The 17036-nt window shown below is 39.7% G+C and overlaps 1 protein-coding gene across 1 annotated transcript; it reads left to right on the top strand.

The window, feature by feature from the left end:
* The first annotated feature begins 2013 nt into the window (after positions 1-2013).
* LOC134570607 (parkin coregulated gene protein-like) lies at positions 2014-8324 on the top strand. Its single transcript, XM_063428535.1, has 2 exons — positions 2014-2067; positions 7599-8324. Exons 1-2 carry the CDS (start codon positions 2014-2016, stop codon positions 8268-8270), a joined length of 726 nt encoding a protein of 241 aa, XP_063284605.1. The 3' UTR covers positions 8271-8324.
* Positions 8325-17036: the final 8712 nt, after the last annotated feature.

The raw sequence follows: 17036 nt of genomic DNA, 5'->3' as shown, positions 1-17036 counted from the left end.
TACCCAGTTGTCTTGGCCCTACCCCTTCCCTTACCCCTTGGCCCTGCCCTATCCAAACCAAGCCTACCTCCTTTCCCAAGCCACTCCCCAGACCCCGGTCATGCCCAGTCCGGCACAGTCTGCCCCGGATGTGCCCACATCCAACATGGCCGCCACTTCTTCCCTTAACCCTAACGCAGCTTCCTTTCACGCCTCCAATATGGCGGCCCCCAGTCATCCAGCACCCCTAATGCCGGTACTTCCCGGTGATTACTCACCCCAAGCTCCTAATCCACTGGCCACTCCAGCTTCTGGGATTCCCTCATTTCCCCCGGTTCTGACACCTCAAATGGCCCCATTACTCAGAGGGGTCCAGGTCACAGATGAAGATGAGTATGAGGAGGGATCCCAGGGCTCACAGGATGCCACAGGGCCCCCGCCCCGCCGTTCCCTCGATGATCCATTCGGACATACGGGCCGGGGGGATCGGTCCCCTCCTAAGTATGTAGCTTTTAATCCTACCCAGGCTAGTGCCCTGATGAAATCACTCCCTGACCCAGAAAAGCAACCTATGCCTTTTTACCGAGGAATAGTTCAGATTCAAAAGACTTATTCTGCAGCATGGCGTGATTTACTGAGCATTTGTGCTATTAAAGCTGGGGATGCATACTGGCCCAGCATGGCCCGCCACCTCAGTACAGATATGCTTATCAGTGACATTGATTACCCCTCCGGAGTAACTTTTTGCAACCAACTAAAGGAGTGGGCAAAGGACAAACTTGCAGATCAGGCTGCTGGCCTTACTGATATTGTGCGAGACAAAGGAGAATCAGTGGAAAGGTTTCATGCAAGACTGTTTCAAATGTTTACAGATTTGGGATTTGATCTTACAGACAAGATCCATTCTCAAATGCTGTCTGGTGCATTTGTCCAAGGTGTTAAAGACTCCATACGCAAGGGAATCATTGCTGCACGCCCTGAATATAAGGTAGTCCCTCTGGATACCTTACTCTTAGTTGCTAGGAGTCTGGAATCTGCCCAGACTCCTAGAAGGCCCAATTCAGCTCCTCTCATGGTGTCCCGCACCGGACCTGTCCCAAAAGGCACCAAACCCGAGGATGGACATTGCTTTAATTGTGGTGCTAAAGGACATTTCAGAGGTGAATGCCCAGAGCCCAAGAAAGAGCCCAAGAAAGTGACAAAGGCTGCACATGTCCCCAAAGCCCCAAAAACAGTTCCAATTGTTGAGGAACCAGATGATTAGGAAATTGGCAAGCCTGTGTCATTAACCCCTGTTATGGCAGTGTCTTCAGGGGAAAAGGGGGGGGGCCACTTGCCACTGTGACACTGCCCATTGAAGGACAACCTACTACATTTCTTGTTGACACAGGTGCAGCCCGAAGTGTGCTACGAGAACAAGACCTGCCAGACCCATCATTTCTGTCAAATATCGATGTCTCTTGTGTAGGAGTGGATGGCCAACCAAGACACAATCCCTTAACAACTCCATTACGAGTTGGCAACTACCCTAGCTTGCTTGCTCGTTTTGTGGTATCCTCCACATGCCCAATTAACCTGTTAGGCGCTGATGTCCTCTCACGCCTGCAGGCATCTATCATCTTCACTCCAGATGGACAGGTAGAACTATCTACCCCTCTATCTGTATCAGACACCTCAGCCTTGTGCTCCCTGCCTCTGATGCTGCATTTAGAAGAACCCCATGGGGAAGCAAAGGAACAGAGGCCCAATTTTCCAGATGCCCTAAAGACAAGGGTACCTGCAAAACTATGGTCCTCAGGCCCAGAGGACATAGGTCACCTAAAAGTTCCACCTGTGGTGGTAAAGCTCATTCCAGGAGCAAAGTTACCAAGAAAACCACAACATCCTTTAAAACCAGCTCAAGCTGCAGCTATTTCAATTCAAATCAAAGCACTCTTGGAGAAGGGTGCTCTCGTGAAATGTGAATCAAAATGTAACACCCCATTATTTCCTGTGAAGAAGAAAACTCCAAAAGGTGAACCAGAGAAGTATAGAATGGTTCAGGATCTCCGTGCAGTGAATGAAGCAACAGTCCTGGACACCCCTATTGTGCCAAACCCACACACTCTGCTCTCTGGGGTCCCACCTTCTGCAAAATACTTCACAGTCATTGATTTGGCCAATGCCTTCTTCAGTGTACCACTGGATCCAATTTGCCAATACCTCTTCGCTTTCACACATGAAATGCAACAGTACACATGGACTGTCATGCCCCAAGGGGCACAAAACTCTCCAAGTCAGTTTGCAAAGGCCATGTGCTCTATCCTTGATCCATGGCAAGCAGACCATCCAAAAGTTGTCCTGCTCCAGTATGTGGATGATTTACTGCTCTGTGGAGATGACATACCAACAACTGAAGAATGTTCAATTAGTCTCCTTTGCTATTTAGCAGAACAAGGATGCAAAGCTTCACTTCTCAAGCTGCAATTCTGCCAACCTACAGTAATCTTCCTTGGACATTGTCTATCTCAAGGCACCAGACATCTCACTCGTGACCGAGTTAGAGCAGGACTTCAAAATCTCTGCATGCCTTCTTAGGCCTCATTTCCTACTGCCGAGCATGGATCCCAGAAGCCTCTCTGCTCATGCAACCACTCTATGATGCACTCAAGTCAGACCCATTCTGTCTGACCAATGAAGCACTGGATAATTTCAATACACTAAAACGTGCCATTGCATCTGCTCCTGCTCTAGGCCTACCAGACTATACCAAACCCTTCAAATTGTTTGTCTCTGAAAGACAAGGCCATGCTACAGGAGTCCTTACCCAAACAAATGACTTAAGAGGCCGTCAAAGGCCTATTGGATTTTTCTCCTGTCAGCTGGATATCGTGGCCAGAGGGACCCCTTCTTGCCTTAGGGTCGTTTTTGCAGCAAGAGAACTCATTGAAAGAACTGCAGACCTGGTCCTTGGCCACCCTCTAGTTGTCTTGGCCCCTCATGACATTTCTGCCATCATCAACCAAGTACAACTCAAGCATGTGTCTCCTGCAAGACACTTACGCCTCCAATGTCATCTCCTGTTACCTGACAACATTACCATACAAAGATGTCAAGTTCTCAATCCGTCCACTCTTCTCCCACTACCTGAGGGAGGTATCCACTATGGGTTTATCATGGATGAAACCTACATCTACCTTCTTACTGGTACCATTAAGAAAATGCATCCTGATTTATCCTTTCATGATGGACAAACACCTCTCTGCGAGGGAGCAGGATATGCCTTCTGTACCATGTGGTACAAGCCAAACATCACTCCTGAACCTTGCTATGAAGATGAACTCTATCATCTGGTGGAGGTGAAACTCACTGCACAAGACTTCTACTGTGACTCTGAAGGCAACAGCATGGTCTTGATTCAACTGCCCTCAGAACTCAAATACTTGTACCATCATTGGGATACTGCTATTCCACATGTCCCTGTCACCAAGTTGAAAACAAAATCATGGAATGATCTTGGGCCCATGGCAAAATTATGGGCCACCATGGATGAATCACAGCTACAGGAAAATGGCATTGTCAAATACCCAACAACTGACCATCTTGAAGCATGGCAACGCCACTTCCTGGAAAATGAATTTCAAGATCTGGTCATAGTGAATGATTATGACCCAGAGACACCTCATGACTGTTTTGAACAGATGAAAATGGAGACAATACACTTACCAACTGTACATGAGAATCCATTAACAAATCCTGATTTCACTCTGTTTGTGGACGGTTCAAGGTATGCTGATGAAGAAGGAAAATACCACACAGGATATGCCGTAACCACAACAGATGAAGTTATCAAATCATCATCTTTACCACCGGCAATGTCTGCACAAGAAGCTGAATTGCAAGCCCTGACTTCAGCATGCAAAATCTCCGAAGGAAAACGTGCCAACATCTACACAGATTCAAGATACGCTCTGGGTGTGGCACATGACTTCGGCCTAATTTGGAAAACAAGAGGATTTCTTACCACTGCCGGTACACCAGTCAAACACAGCTCTGCAATCAAGGAACTAATGGATGCCCTCCTACTCCCTGAAGAAGTGGCCATCTTGAAAGTGAAGGCACATGGGAAGTTGGATACAGATGAAGCAAAGGGCAACCACTTGGCTGATCAGGCTGCTAAGCAAGCGGCAAGAAAATTGCAGGAAGTGGATGAAGAAGTGTCCGGACACGAAGAAACTCCTATTTTTACCTTGCAGACCCTTCCTACTGACCTAAGAATCTTACGGGAACAGCAAGCTACAACTACCCCCGAAGAAATACAGAAGTGGAAGAAGAAAGGAGCAGTCCTAAAGGATGGAGTATATTACAACAACTTTAGATTCTGCCTTCCTAAGAATTTATATCCAGCAGTTGTCCAATGGGCACATGGACCTGCACATCTGTCAAAAGACTTAATGGCCGCCCTCATACAAAAGTATTATGAAGCACCTGGAATCACAACATTGATCAACAGCTTTTGTAGGGCCTGTGTCATTTGTGCAAAATGCAACCCAGGAAAACCAACCAAGGTGCCCTTGAAACACCTGGCTAAGCCCATGTACCCATTCCAGAGAATTCAGATTGATCACATACAAATGCCCAAGAGTGGGCCTCATGAATATGCACTAGTAATAGTGGACATGTTTTCAGGCTGGCCAGAAGCCTATCCAGTGGCTAATATCACTGCCAAAACAACAGCAAAACGCCTACTTACAGATATTGTATGTAGATTTGGACTTCCAGAAGTCATTGAGAGTGACCAGGGCCCAGCCTTTACAGCAACGGTGACTAAAGAAATTTGGACTGCTCTGGGGGTGACCCTAGCTTTTCACACCCCTTACCACCCACAAAGTAGTGGCAAAGTAGAGCGCATGAACGGCACTCTAAAAGCCAGGAGATGGCTGTTTTACTATTTTTTTCTTGTTTTGTTGTTTTATAAAGCAGATTGGGAGCTGTCTTTCCCATTAATGTGGACTGCTGAGTCCAGGTAAAACCTGTTTATTTAATTTTCAATATAATATACATTATTATTGGATTATATATTTCTTACCCAATAGTAGGTAACCCACTATTATATAATTACAACTGCCATTATGCAATACAATCTTTAAAGGGATACTCCAGACCACTAGCTTGCTGAAATACTTTATGTGAAGAGCGTGTCCTCTTTTTTAATTTTACAAAAAGTGCAGATTTCAATAGAAATTGGCACTTTTATAAATAATCGGGGTGCCCCTACTTGGTGGTCAATCAGACAACAGGTCCTGTTACTTCCTGGTTTGTTTAGCTTAGTGGAGATAAGCTATAGAGGCAGCAATGGCCCACAGCCCTTGCCTTGCAAGGACTTGTCATTGAGCTGCATTGGGAAGTTTGTGATTGGACAGCCACAGAAAGTCTGGCTGGGATTAGAAGGGGAGGGCTTGCAACAGCAGCAGACAGGAGATCTGTAGTTTTTGCTATCTGTTTATAGATATACCCCCATTGAATAAATGCATAATTAAATGCATGTATATTATCTGTATGTCTACTAAGCAGTGTTTGTTTGTTTTACATTTGGGAAGAGTGTACCTTTAAGATTAAAAAAAAAATCATTGTGGTAATTGAACCATTACAATTTCTGACCACCCCAATCAAAAACAGAAATTATTATTTTTTGAATTACCTGTGCACTACACCAAACCCCAATGGATTCTATTAAGTAACAGAGATTTTCCGTACCACCATAATGGCTATAAAGTGTAAGCTCTGCGGCCAATGTCATAATGCTGACACTTACTGAAAGACGCAACCTGTAAAGAGACAGAAGTGGGGATTCTCATCAAATTCCACTAACGAACTTACCCAGAATAGGAAAGACATGACTTGGGCAGCAGCACTATAACAACATTGTGTAATACAAAAGCAAATAAAACACGAAAGTAGCCCGGCACTCATATTCCTATTTCCATTGGCTAGCTGCTTGGACAAGTCTGTTAAACCTCAATAAATAAACAAACCAGGGTTTCCTGCATACCCGACCATAGAGGTAAAAAAATATCCCAATTATTTGAAGATGTTATTTTATTTTTCTGTTTTCCTCATCTAAACATTATGGTGGAATATACCAGCCAGGCCATGCAGCCACGAAGGCATGATGCTGGTCTAATTTCTACGTTTTAAACATTAAAAATTGACAAGATTTAAATACATTCATTTGAAAGGTGAATTTATAAATAACAGTAAAAGGAGGGTGTTGTATACATGGTGCTTGTTCCATCAGTTAAACGGACTGGGAAGGCAACACCTGAAGGGCAAGGTGTCCGTGATTAATTATTCCCATAAAATTGATGCTGTAGGATCAGTGCAGAGTCATGGTGATTGCTGAAAGATTGTCTGGTGCTTTGGTGACACGGCAGACATTGCCATTTCAGCAAAAACATGCCACAAGTTAATAAGGCAGCACATTCAATTTCGTATTAATCAGGCAAAAGGTTAAAGAAACAGCTTTCGAGGGTTCTTCATATTGTGACCTCAGCCCGGTGTCTTATTCAGCTTATTAGTTTGTTTTAGAATAACAGTGAAGGATACAGACCTCGTTCAATGGGTGGAAGTTTATTGTATAACCCGTATTGAAGCAAGGATAATTCGTAATTCGTAATTGCCGAGATTTTATTTTAACCGTTATTTAATTGGCTACAGCAAGTTAGAATATTGTTTCAATGGGCAAAGAACATTCTTAAATGAGTCGTTTGTATGTGTCGTTTGTATGTGTGTGAAGGACGCACAGTTAGTAAATAAGGAAAAACGGTCACATAGAAGTAGCCCTATTGATAATGGTAGCTTGTATTTATTGTAATTATTATTTAAGTGAGAAATAATCACACATGTGTGGGGCAAAATCATAGTTTGCAAGATTAACGTACATCATTTATATATATATATATATATATATATATATATATATATATATATGATTCGTCAGATCCAAATTTTCTTGCTGTTCAAAATTGTAATTGTAAATTTTTCATATAAAGTACCCATGCCGTGCAAGTTATTATTAATATAAGTGTAGAATCGGGGCAAATTAAATACTTTGTGGAAAGGTGCCTTGTGCTGACTTAAGAAAACGTAGCTCAGATAACACACACACTAATACTTAACTCAACTAAACTCACTCTTTAGAGAACAAACCCCACTTGTAAGTAGTTAATAGGCTAATAGCTATGATGACCTCATAATATCTGACCTTTGGCATTTTAATATCATTTCCAAATCACAACAGCTCACTGGTCAGCAGGTATATGTGCATTTATTTAGGGTAGAATTTGTAAGGCTTTTCACCCATACCTTTATATAAAACTAAACCTAAATCAGCAGAAGGTTGACCATCTATACTTCAATATAACATTCACACACTCTGCATCAAAGAATATGACATGTCATGGAATGTTGGTGCGTCTCCTAGCAACAATGGCAAACACCTGATACACCTGGCGTCCTGCAACCAGGTGAGAGTGAATCTGCCAACTGATCACCTCAACTATTTATGAGATTGAGGACAGAATAAGATGGAAGAGAATGAGAAACATGACAGATATACATCAAAGGTCAGACTCTATAAGTCCAAGTTATCTTCTTGCTCAGACGCCTTCACTATCCGAGCCATGATGAAAAACTCATTTGTTAGAGGTCCTCCAGCATCAGGAGCCTTCAAAGAAAGAGTTGTTAAGTCCAAAATGTTTTCCAAGTTCTATGACAGAGGAGATTTTCCAATTGCCGTTAAACATGATCGTACAGGAAATAAAATAAGCTGGAAGGTTGCAATTGAGCAGTTGGATTACATGTACTATCTGCCTCTATTCTTTGATGGACTTTGCGAAACAAAACATCCCTACGAATTTTTAGCTCATCAAGGAGCTTCCGACATGCTTGAACATGGAGGACCACAGATTCTTCCTGCCATTCCACTTCTGATTCTACCAATAAAAAATGCTCTAAGTACTCGCAATCGCAAGGTTTTGCGCAACACCCTGAAACTCCTTCAGCAATTGGTTGTATCATTTGATAGGGCGGGGGAAGAAGTTACACCTTTTTTTAACCATATTTTACCCATTCTCAACCAATTCAAGAATTTGAATGTGAATACAGGAGATGGGATTGTGTATAGCCAACAAAAGAGGGAAAACATTGGAGATCTGATACATGAGACCCTGGAAGCTTTTGAACGACATGGAGGAAAATATGCTTACGCAAATATAAAATTCATAGTCCCTACCTATGAATCGTGCCTTTGACGTTGCAGAATCTTTTCCTAATTCACCACCATGGGGGTTATTACAATAAATCGTGAGCAGGTCAGATATCACATTGGCATACTTTGTTTATTGGACGCAAGAAGAAATAGCCTATAGCAAATCTTGTTAGGAATGGGAGTCAGAGCTAACGCTTCAAGCAAGACGGGTTAATTCACTAAACATTGAATTGCAAAATTTATGCTAATAAAGTCAAGCTGTGCAATTTTCCAAATTTGTTGCCTAAATGTGCAATTTTGATTTCAATTCATTTCAGTTTGCTGTTTTGTGAATAACCTCAATAAGACCGTGTAAAATTAAAAATAAATAAATATATATTAATGTTACTAAACAAAATGATCATTGTTATATACTTGTAATTTATTGCCACAGAAGAAAGTGGTGTGATTTTATTTTATTTTTTTTGCCTTTTCATGGGGAAATCTTTCTAATTTATTCATATCAAATTGCAGTGAAATGAAAATCAGATTGAAAAATGTTAGTGTAAAATAGCCGTTTTCGAGAAATTCTCCAACTTGGTTAAAGGCTTGTCTTTTTTAGCCTCTTTTTGCAATTCCCTTTGAGTATTTAATAAAATTCAAACTTATTGTTTAATGTGATAACACATGAAGCTCTAGTATGGAAAAACAAGTGTCGATTACACACACTAAAGGGTGTATGCAACTAAATCTAACATTTCAATTGACTGTTAGATACGTTATATTGGATCATGACACTTAAAAGAACAATCCAAGCACCATAACTAGTACAGTTCACTGAAGTGGCTATGGTGCCATGAGTGCCCTGTCACCTCCCACCCCGCATTGTAATTAGTTAAAATGTTTTTGAACAGTTTGACTGCTTACATGGCATCCGAGGGGAACTGCTCCCGCCTCCACTACTAGCAGTGCTAAGCCTAAGCAGTAGCTTTCCTGCAGTGCAGGACTCAACTCATTGGCTGAGAGTGCCATGGGATATTAACTGGATCCAGCCATCCTGATCTGACCCGAAGATTCTTCCTTAATCGCTGACTTAAAAAATATATTGATTCAGCTAATCTGGAATACCTCTTCCTCAATATATGAATCAATCTCTGTTACTAAAGAACCAGGTTCTGCTCAGACCACCTAGAACAAACTGTGCTCAGTCAGTATTAGCTATGGTGCAAAGGGGGTGCCCATGGCACTAATAGTGGCCATACCACCCGGAATGGTTGTTAGTATCATGCGTAAAGCAGCCCTATTACTTTAAGTCTTTTTTCTGAAAATCGCTTTATTTTTATAATGGCTATAATTGCTATAGTTAAAGATGGGATCTTTTTATTCCATCATTTTATATACATCATATTAACTTGCAGATGTGATGTGATTATTCATTTCTCTGCAGTAAGTGAAAGGTTAAAGACGCAGGTTTAATTCTGGCTTATTTTAATAAAAGTCTCACAAAACAAATTTGGTATTTGGGAAACATAAAATCAAAGGCAGAAATGTATTATTAATTAAAAAATATCTATTAAAATGGTTATTGAAAAAGAATTTGACGTTTACTTTGCCCTTCGTTTAATGAGAAAATCCATTGTTTGTGTGAATCGCTAATTGTGTGCAGATGTAAAACTAGTCCACTGCTCAAAACTATTTCACTTGGTCGTTTATTGTAATTAAATACAAGGAAAATAATCTCCTATCTTTGTGTAAGCAATTCATTTTGATCCAATGTTTTGTACCTAATGACAATTAGAATGACAGCTTTGAAATACGCGTTATGTGCGACATAAATCAAACCGATTACAAGCATCCGATCGCTGTACAGGTTACATATTAGAACACTGTCACCAAAAATAATATAAAATACCTTAATGTCTGACAAAAAGATAGTTAAATCAAAATCAAATAACTTTCATTGTCTGTAGAAAGGAAACAAATAGAACATGTTCCCCATGTTAATTAGGAGGAAAGCAAATGTATTTAGCACTTTGTAACGGGCTCTATTAACTAAATAATGAGCTGGATTTACTGACTTGTCCACTTTAAAGGGGTAGACACATAGAAACATAGAGACATAGAATGTGACGGCAGATAAGAACCATTCGGCCCATCTAGTCTGCCCAATTTTCTAAATACTTTCATTAGTCCCTGGCCTTATCTTATAGTTAGGATAGCCTTATGCCTATCCCACGCATGCTTAAACTCCTTTACTGTGTTAACCTCTGCCACTTCAGCTGGAAGGCTATTCCATGCATCCACTACCCTCTCAGTAGTAGACTAAGCTTCATAGACTCTAAAGTCCAATGTAGTGATGGTCCCTGACACGATCTCACAGTAAGTAGTCAATCCAGTTTTTGAACTGTCTGACACTTACCTGAGTCGTCTTGGCACCCAGCTGACACTATCAGCCAATACAATATGTCCAAATAGGGACACAGTTTATATTGCTCATAGGAAATTAGGACTTTACAGAAGAACGGCGATGATCCTTAGCACCCAGATACAAAGTATATTGTTTTAAAACGTTTCTGTGTGACACATTAACCCCTTAAGGACCAAACTTCTGGAATAAAAGGGAATCATGACATGTCACACATGTCATGTGTCCTTAAGGGGTTAAAGGGACACTATAGTCACCCGAACAACTTTAGCTTAATGAAGCAGTTTTGGTGTAAAGAACATGCCCCTGCAGCCTCACTGCTCAATCCTCTGCCATTTAGGAGTTAAATCCCTTTGTTTATGAACCCTAGTCACACCTCCCTGCATGTGACTTGCACAGCCTTCCATAAACACTTCCTGTAAAGAGAGCCCTATTTAGGCTTTCTTTATTGCAAGTTCTGTTTAATTAAGATTTTCTTATCCCCTGCTATGTTAATAGCTTGCTAGACCCTGCAAGAGCCTCCTGTATGTGATTAAAGTTCAATTTAGAGATTGAGATACAATTATTTAAGGTAAATTACATCTGTTTGAAAATGAAACCAGTTTTTTTTTTCATGCAGGCTCTGTCAATCATACATGGTGCTATTAAATTGACAAATTCATGCTTAGTAAACAGACCCATAAAGAATAACAATGGCTATTACAGAGAGATTGACAAACTACTTTGTGTGGTGTTTATTCAGCAAACTTTAAGCATTATTACTGTAAAAAAAGACAAACTGCCACCTACGCGTTCCTATACGTAGAATTGCCACAATGCAACAATCTGGGTTTCAGGTTTTCACAGTTCAGAATTTAATGAATAACGCTGGTATATATACTTTGCTGAAAATAGGATTAAATATATCACTTTTCCAAGAGCTGATGGCTGAGTGGTATAAAGCCCTTTAAAACCCAGCACAAAGTTGTAGATATGTGTCAAGACACGTTTACTAGAGAATCAAACATGATCTGAAGTGGAATTTGTTGGAATATCGCTACTTTATGGCTGCTGTAAGAACAGATAAAGAGTTATGAATTCCAGAAAAATACACAAATTTTCCAGTTCAGCTGATGGAAGTTATGAATGATTGACAGTGACAGTGTGTTAGAGACAGAACCTTCTTAATTAACATTCTATTTTTTTCCAGTATAGATCATGCCTCTGAAATCTCACTGCTCAATACTTTGCCATTTAGGAGTTAAATCACTTTGTTTCTGCCAATGCAGCCATATCCATGCCCTCCCCTGGCTGTGACTGATATAGACTGCATGAAAAAAAATTGGTTAATTTTCAATCAGATGTTAACTAACTTTAACAGTTTTTATCTGCTGCTGTGTAATTGAACTGTAATCACACACAGGAGACTCCTACTAGATCTCATACACTATTAACAGTGCAGGAGATGAGCGAATTAAACAGAATATGCAACAAAGGAAGTGTAAACATTAGATGACTCTACAGGAAGTATTTAGGAAGTCACATGCAGGTAATTGTGCCCGGGGCTGTATAAACAAAGTAATTTAACTCTTAAATGACAGAGAATTGAGCAGTGAGACTTTAGGGGCATGATCTATGCCCCAAAACTGCTTCATTGAGCTACAGTTATTTTGGTGACTGTAGTGTCTCTGGGTACCATAACAACTTAATCGGCATGAAGTGGTCATGGCGCCTGGAGGTCCCTAATACCAGCTTACCTTTGGCACTTAAACTGTTAATGCACGGTTTATCAAGCCATTTTGTGAATGCGGAGCTACTCAGGCGATCAGAGGCGCCCAGTCTGAGACTTGGACTCAAGCAGGTGTGGACGAGCTGGACAGTGCCGGACAGAAGACTTTGGAGTTAAACTGTTTGTTAAAGGTTTTACTGCTGAAGGTAAGTCAACACATTTTCAATTAAGTTGTTATGGTGCCTGGAGTGTTTCTTTAAATATTCAAGAATACAAGCTAACAAGAGGAAAAAAATCCAATTTATACTTTAACAAAAACTGGTTTGTATAAAAAAAATAATTACTTTAAATAATTAATTGGAAGCCTTGATTAATTATTTTTGTCTAATATCCATTTAAAACCACGTATTGGTTCTTTCTTTAAACTCATGGGGTTGGTATTAATTTTCTTTTCAGTTTTTAATGATTAAATACTTATTAACATAGAAATGAAATAATAAAATAAAAATGAAATATTTGCATAAATCCAAAGATAGAAAGGGCAGGAGAAAATTAAAAAAGATGCTTTGTTAAAAATAAGTATTTTACGCTCAAAAAAGAAAATTAGCATTTCAGAATCTTCTGTGATGATACACATGAAAAATAATGTCAAATAAAGAATAGTACAGGTATTGCCAACCACCTTGATATATAAAAGGTAAATATTTATTACAGGGAGAATGGATTCTGGATTGGGAGAAAGATTTTCTGAAATATTTAATGTCTCTAACCAGTCAGTTTCTCCATTCTTGCTGAATGCTAGGAAAATTAACAACATATTGTATCCATTCAAAAAAAAAAAAAAAAAATCTCTTTTTCCTCAAATAAAAAAAAGGATGAATAGATTAATATTGTGTGATCAAATGAGAGAAAGGACTGCTCTAGTTAGCGATAAAAGGTATATTAGGCTTTATCAAAATTAGCAAATTATTGTTAATTTTCATTTTCAAAAAGCAAAGAAAAAACAAACAACAAACAAAAATATTATCCTAAATAATATTTGTCAAAATCTGTTTTTGTGCTGGCTTTCCTGGACTCCTAAATTTACACTAAAAATTGAGCATGTGGCGTATATTGTAACTCATGTGCCAATGTACATATCCTCAAGGGTGGACTGACCATTTAGACATTTTGACATGGACCAAGGGCCGACACAGTCTGCATAGCTACATAGTTACATAGCTAAAAAGAGACTTGCGTCCATCAAGTTCAGCCTTCCTCACATATGTTTTTGCTGTTGATCCAAAAGAAGGCAAAAAAACCTAGTCTGAAGCGCTTCCAATTTTGCAACAAACTAGGAAAAGATTCCTTCTTGACCCCAAAATAGCAGTCAGATGTCTCTTTGGATCAATAAACTATTACCCCACTAATTAAAAATTATATTCCTGTATGTTATGTTTTGCAAGTATTTATCAAATTGCTATTTAAACATCTGTATGGACTCTGATAAAACCACCTCTTCAGGCAGAGAATTCCACATCCTTATTGCTCTTACTGTAAAAAGACTTTTCTTTGCTTTACACTAAATCTCTTTCCAGGGGTTGTCCGATGTTGTGCAGTCATGGGCTGTTTGGGGATATAAGCAGATATAAGTTTCGATAACCAAACCACTGCTATTTTGTATTTGTATGGGACGCCATGTTATAAAAGTTTTTTCATGGTTGTTAAAACAGCTTTATTTACCCCAGGAGTAAGGCGGTTTTGTCCAGACTTCATTTGCTATACCTGGAGAACTTAAAAGTTCTGGAGAGCCCTGTTTTGAATAGTTTTCAGATTGTTATTCTCATTTGTTTCATCTAAAGACATAATGATTTTCTTCAGCTCAACTTGAGGGGCTATTAGTTTGATCCTAAAATCTGTGCCTTAGTAAACGGATTTGGTTGTAAATCATCTGGTGGGCATATGATGTAATCATTTATTACTCCACCTATTGGTGCTCATCTGGTGGGCATATGACGTTATCATTTATAACTCCACCTATTGGTGCTCATATGGTGGGCATATGACGTTATCATTTATTACGCCACCTATTGGTGCTCATATGGTGGGCATATGACGTTATCATGTATTACTCCACCTATCGGTGCTCATCTGGTGGGCATATGACATTATCATGCATTACTCCACCTATCGGTGCTCATATGGTGGGCATATGACGTTATCATTTATAACTCCACCTATCGGTGCTCATATGGTGGGCATATGACGTTATCATTTATTACTCCACCTATCGGTGCTCATCTGGTGGGCATATGACGTTATCATTTATTACTCCACCTATCGGTGCTCATATGGTGGGCATATGCCGTTATCATGTATTACTCCACCTATTGGTGCTCATCTGGTGGGCATATGATGTTATCATGTATTACTCCACCTATTGGGGCTCATATGGTGGGCATATGACGTTATCATTTATTACTCCACCTATTGGTGCTCATCTGGTGGGCATATGACGTTATCATTTATTACTCCACCTATCAGTGCTCATATGGTGGGCATATGACGTTATCATGTATTACTCCACCTATTGGTGCTCATCTGGTGGGCATATGACATTATCATGTATTACTCTACCTATTGGGGCTCATATGGTGGGCATATGACATTATCATTTATTACTCCACCTATTGGTGCTCATCTGGTGGGCATATGACGTTATCATTTATTACTCCACCTATCGGTGCTCATGTGGTGGGCATATGACGTTATCATGTATTACTCCACCTATTGGTGCTCATCTGGTGGGCATATGACGTTATCATGTATTACTCCACCTATTGGGGCTCATCTGGTGGGCATATGACGTTATCATGTATTACTCCACCTATTGGGGCTCATCTGGTGGGCATATGACGTTATCATGTATTACTCCACCTATTGGGGCTCATCTGGTGGGCATATGACGTTATCATGTATTACTCCACCTATTGGGGCTCTGGGTGCTTGGTAGAGTCGAAGTGATAGATAGTGAGGCTAATTTGTCTTCGCATTGCTTTTCACAATACAAAAGAGTTAAAGAGAAGTTTTAGCTAGCTCGTTATATCCTGTTACTTCAAGAGAAATAAAATGCAGGCTGATAAATGCTTCTTTCTTTATTCTTGAATCATGTAATCCTGTACGAGAAAGCAGGAATCTGAGAACATGTAAATAAGCCTGATCAAATACTTAGAGATGCTGGGACTTAGTTTGTGAATTATGAGCTGTCAGTAAGTCTGTCACAAGGAGTATATTCAGTGATTGTCTATTTAATAAATACTTTTCTATCACAGAGCTGATAATGTTTGTTAACCCGATAACGACTGATAAGACAGGTTAAGAGAGAGCTATGTTATTACACAACTCAAGCGTCTACTTGCCTGCTAAATAAGAAATCTTTCTGAACAATATTTCACTTAAAGAAGATTTGTTCCGCTAACTTATTTTGTACAAAATCATTGAGAGTGACCTTAGGCAGTCTGGAGGCTTTAACATGCAATGAACCTGCATTCAATAAACTAAACACTGAAATGATCCCAGTTCTAACCCACTCTAAGAAGGTACTGACCTGATAGATCTCTGAGTGAAGACAAAAAAACAAACCTCAGGAATCACTTCCCAGACAGTTCTGTGCGTAAAAATTAAAGGACTGTGCTTGTTGTACATACTGCCAGTGGACATTATAAAGGAGAGTTATCAAAGTGTTGGTTAAAGGGACACTATAGTCACCAGAACCACTACAGCTTAATGGTGTCTATAGCCTGTCCCTGCATGCTTATCAATGTAAACACCGCCTTTTAGAAGGGGAGGGTTTGAACAGGCTGCAGATAAGAGATCTGCAGGTTTTGCAAACTGTTTTTAGATATAGCCCCAATGAAAAGTGCATATTAAATGCATGGAAGTTTTAATTTGGGGTATGTCTTCTAAACAGTTATTTTATTTATTTTGTATGTGGGCAGAGGAGTGCCTTTTTATTTTACTCATTGAAGTGTATTAAAAGTAATCTAAATATTTTCTTCATGTCAAATTCCACCAGTTTTTGCATACATTTCTATTTCAGAAGACCGCCAAATTTAAGGTGATGTAAAATTCCTGTTCCTAAGTAAAGGCATATTTTTGAATATTTCAAGTAAAGCTGTTTTGGAAGTTTTACTTCTGTAACTAAACTCGTTACCCAGATGTAGCTTGCTTGCACCCTACACTGCACCTGCCCCAAATCCTGCACCCACAGGCAAAGCTGTCAGGGTTAGTAACTAAAGTGCAAACTAAGGGGAATTCAAAGTCATTTTAAGATTTAGGACTGAATAGCAGACTTTAAAACATTGTTGATTTGAAGATTTTCTCCATTCACCGATATTGTTCTCACATTTCAAATTCTCTTTGAAATTCTGACAATGCATACTAGAAAATGATGCTGTTTCTTCTATTCATTTGTCACATATTTCCTCTTTTAATTGTCCTCATTTTCTGTTTTTGTATCTATCCATCCTGAAATTTCCTCTAGCAGTCTTAGAATAAAGTGGTTTGAAAAGTCTGCATATTTGTCACACACTCTGGTCCTTTAGACTACACCTGCTTTGAGAAAGTCCTACCTGGGCAAAACACATTATTAACCATTCCATTTATGTGATTAGGCTTCCAGTTGCCTATTCCTTCTGGAAATGAGTTTGGGTTTCTGC

The sequence above is a fragment of the Pelobates fuscus genome, chromosome 8 (assembly GCF_036172605.1).
Source record: "Pelobates fuscus isolate aPelFus1 chromosome 8, aPelFus1.pri, whole genome shotgun sequence".
Taxonomy (NCBI): domain Eukaryota; kingdom Metazoa; phylum Chordata; class Amphibia; order Anura; family Pelobatidae; genus Pelobates; species Pelobates fuscus.
This window is presented reverse-complemented; position numbering and strand designations above follow the sequence as displayed.

Bases quoted from the DNA above. Each gene is read 5' to 3' on its own strand.
- LOC134570607 (XM_063428535.1), top strand. From the start codon at position 2,014: ATGGTTCAGGATCTCCGTGCAGTGAATGAAGCAACAGTCCTGGACACC. The intron at 2,068-7,598 runs GTGCCAAACCCA...AGACTCTATAAG, and splicing joins CAGTCCTGGACACCCCTATT to TCCAAGTTATCTTCTTGCTC.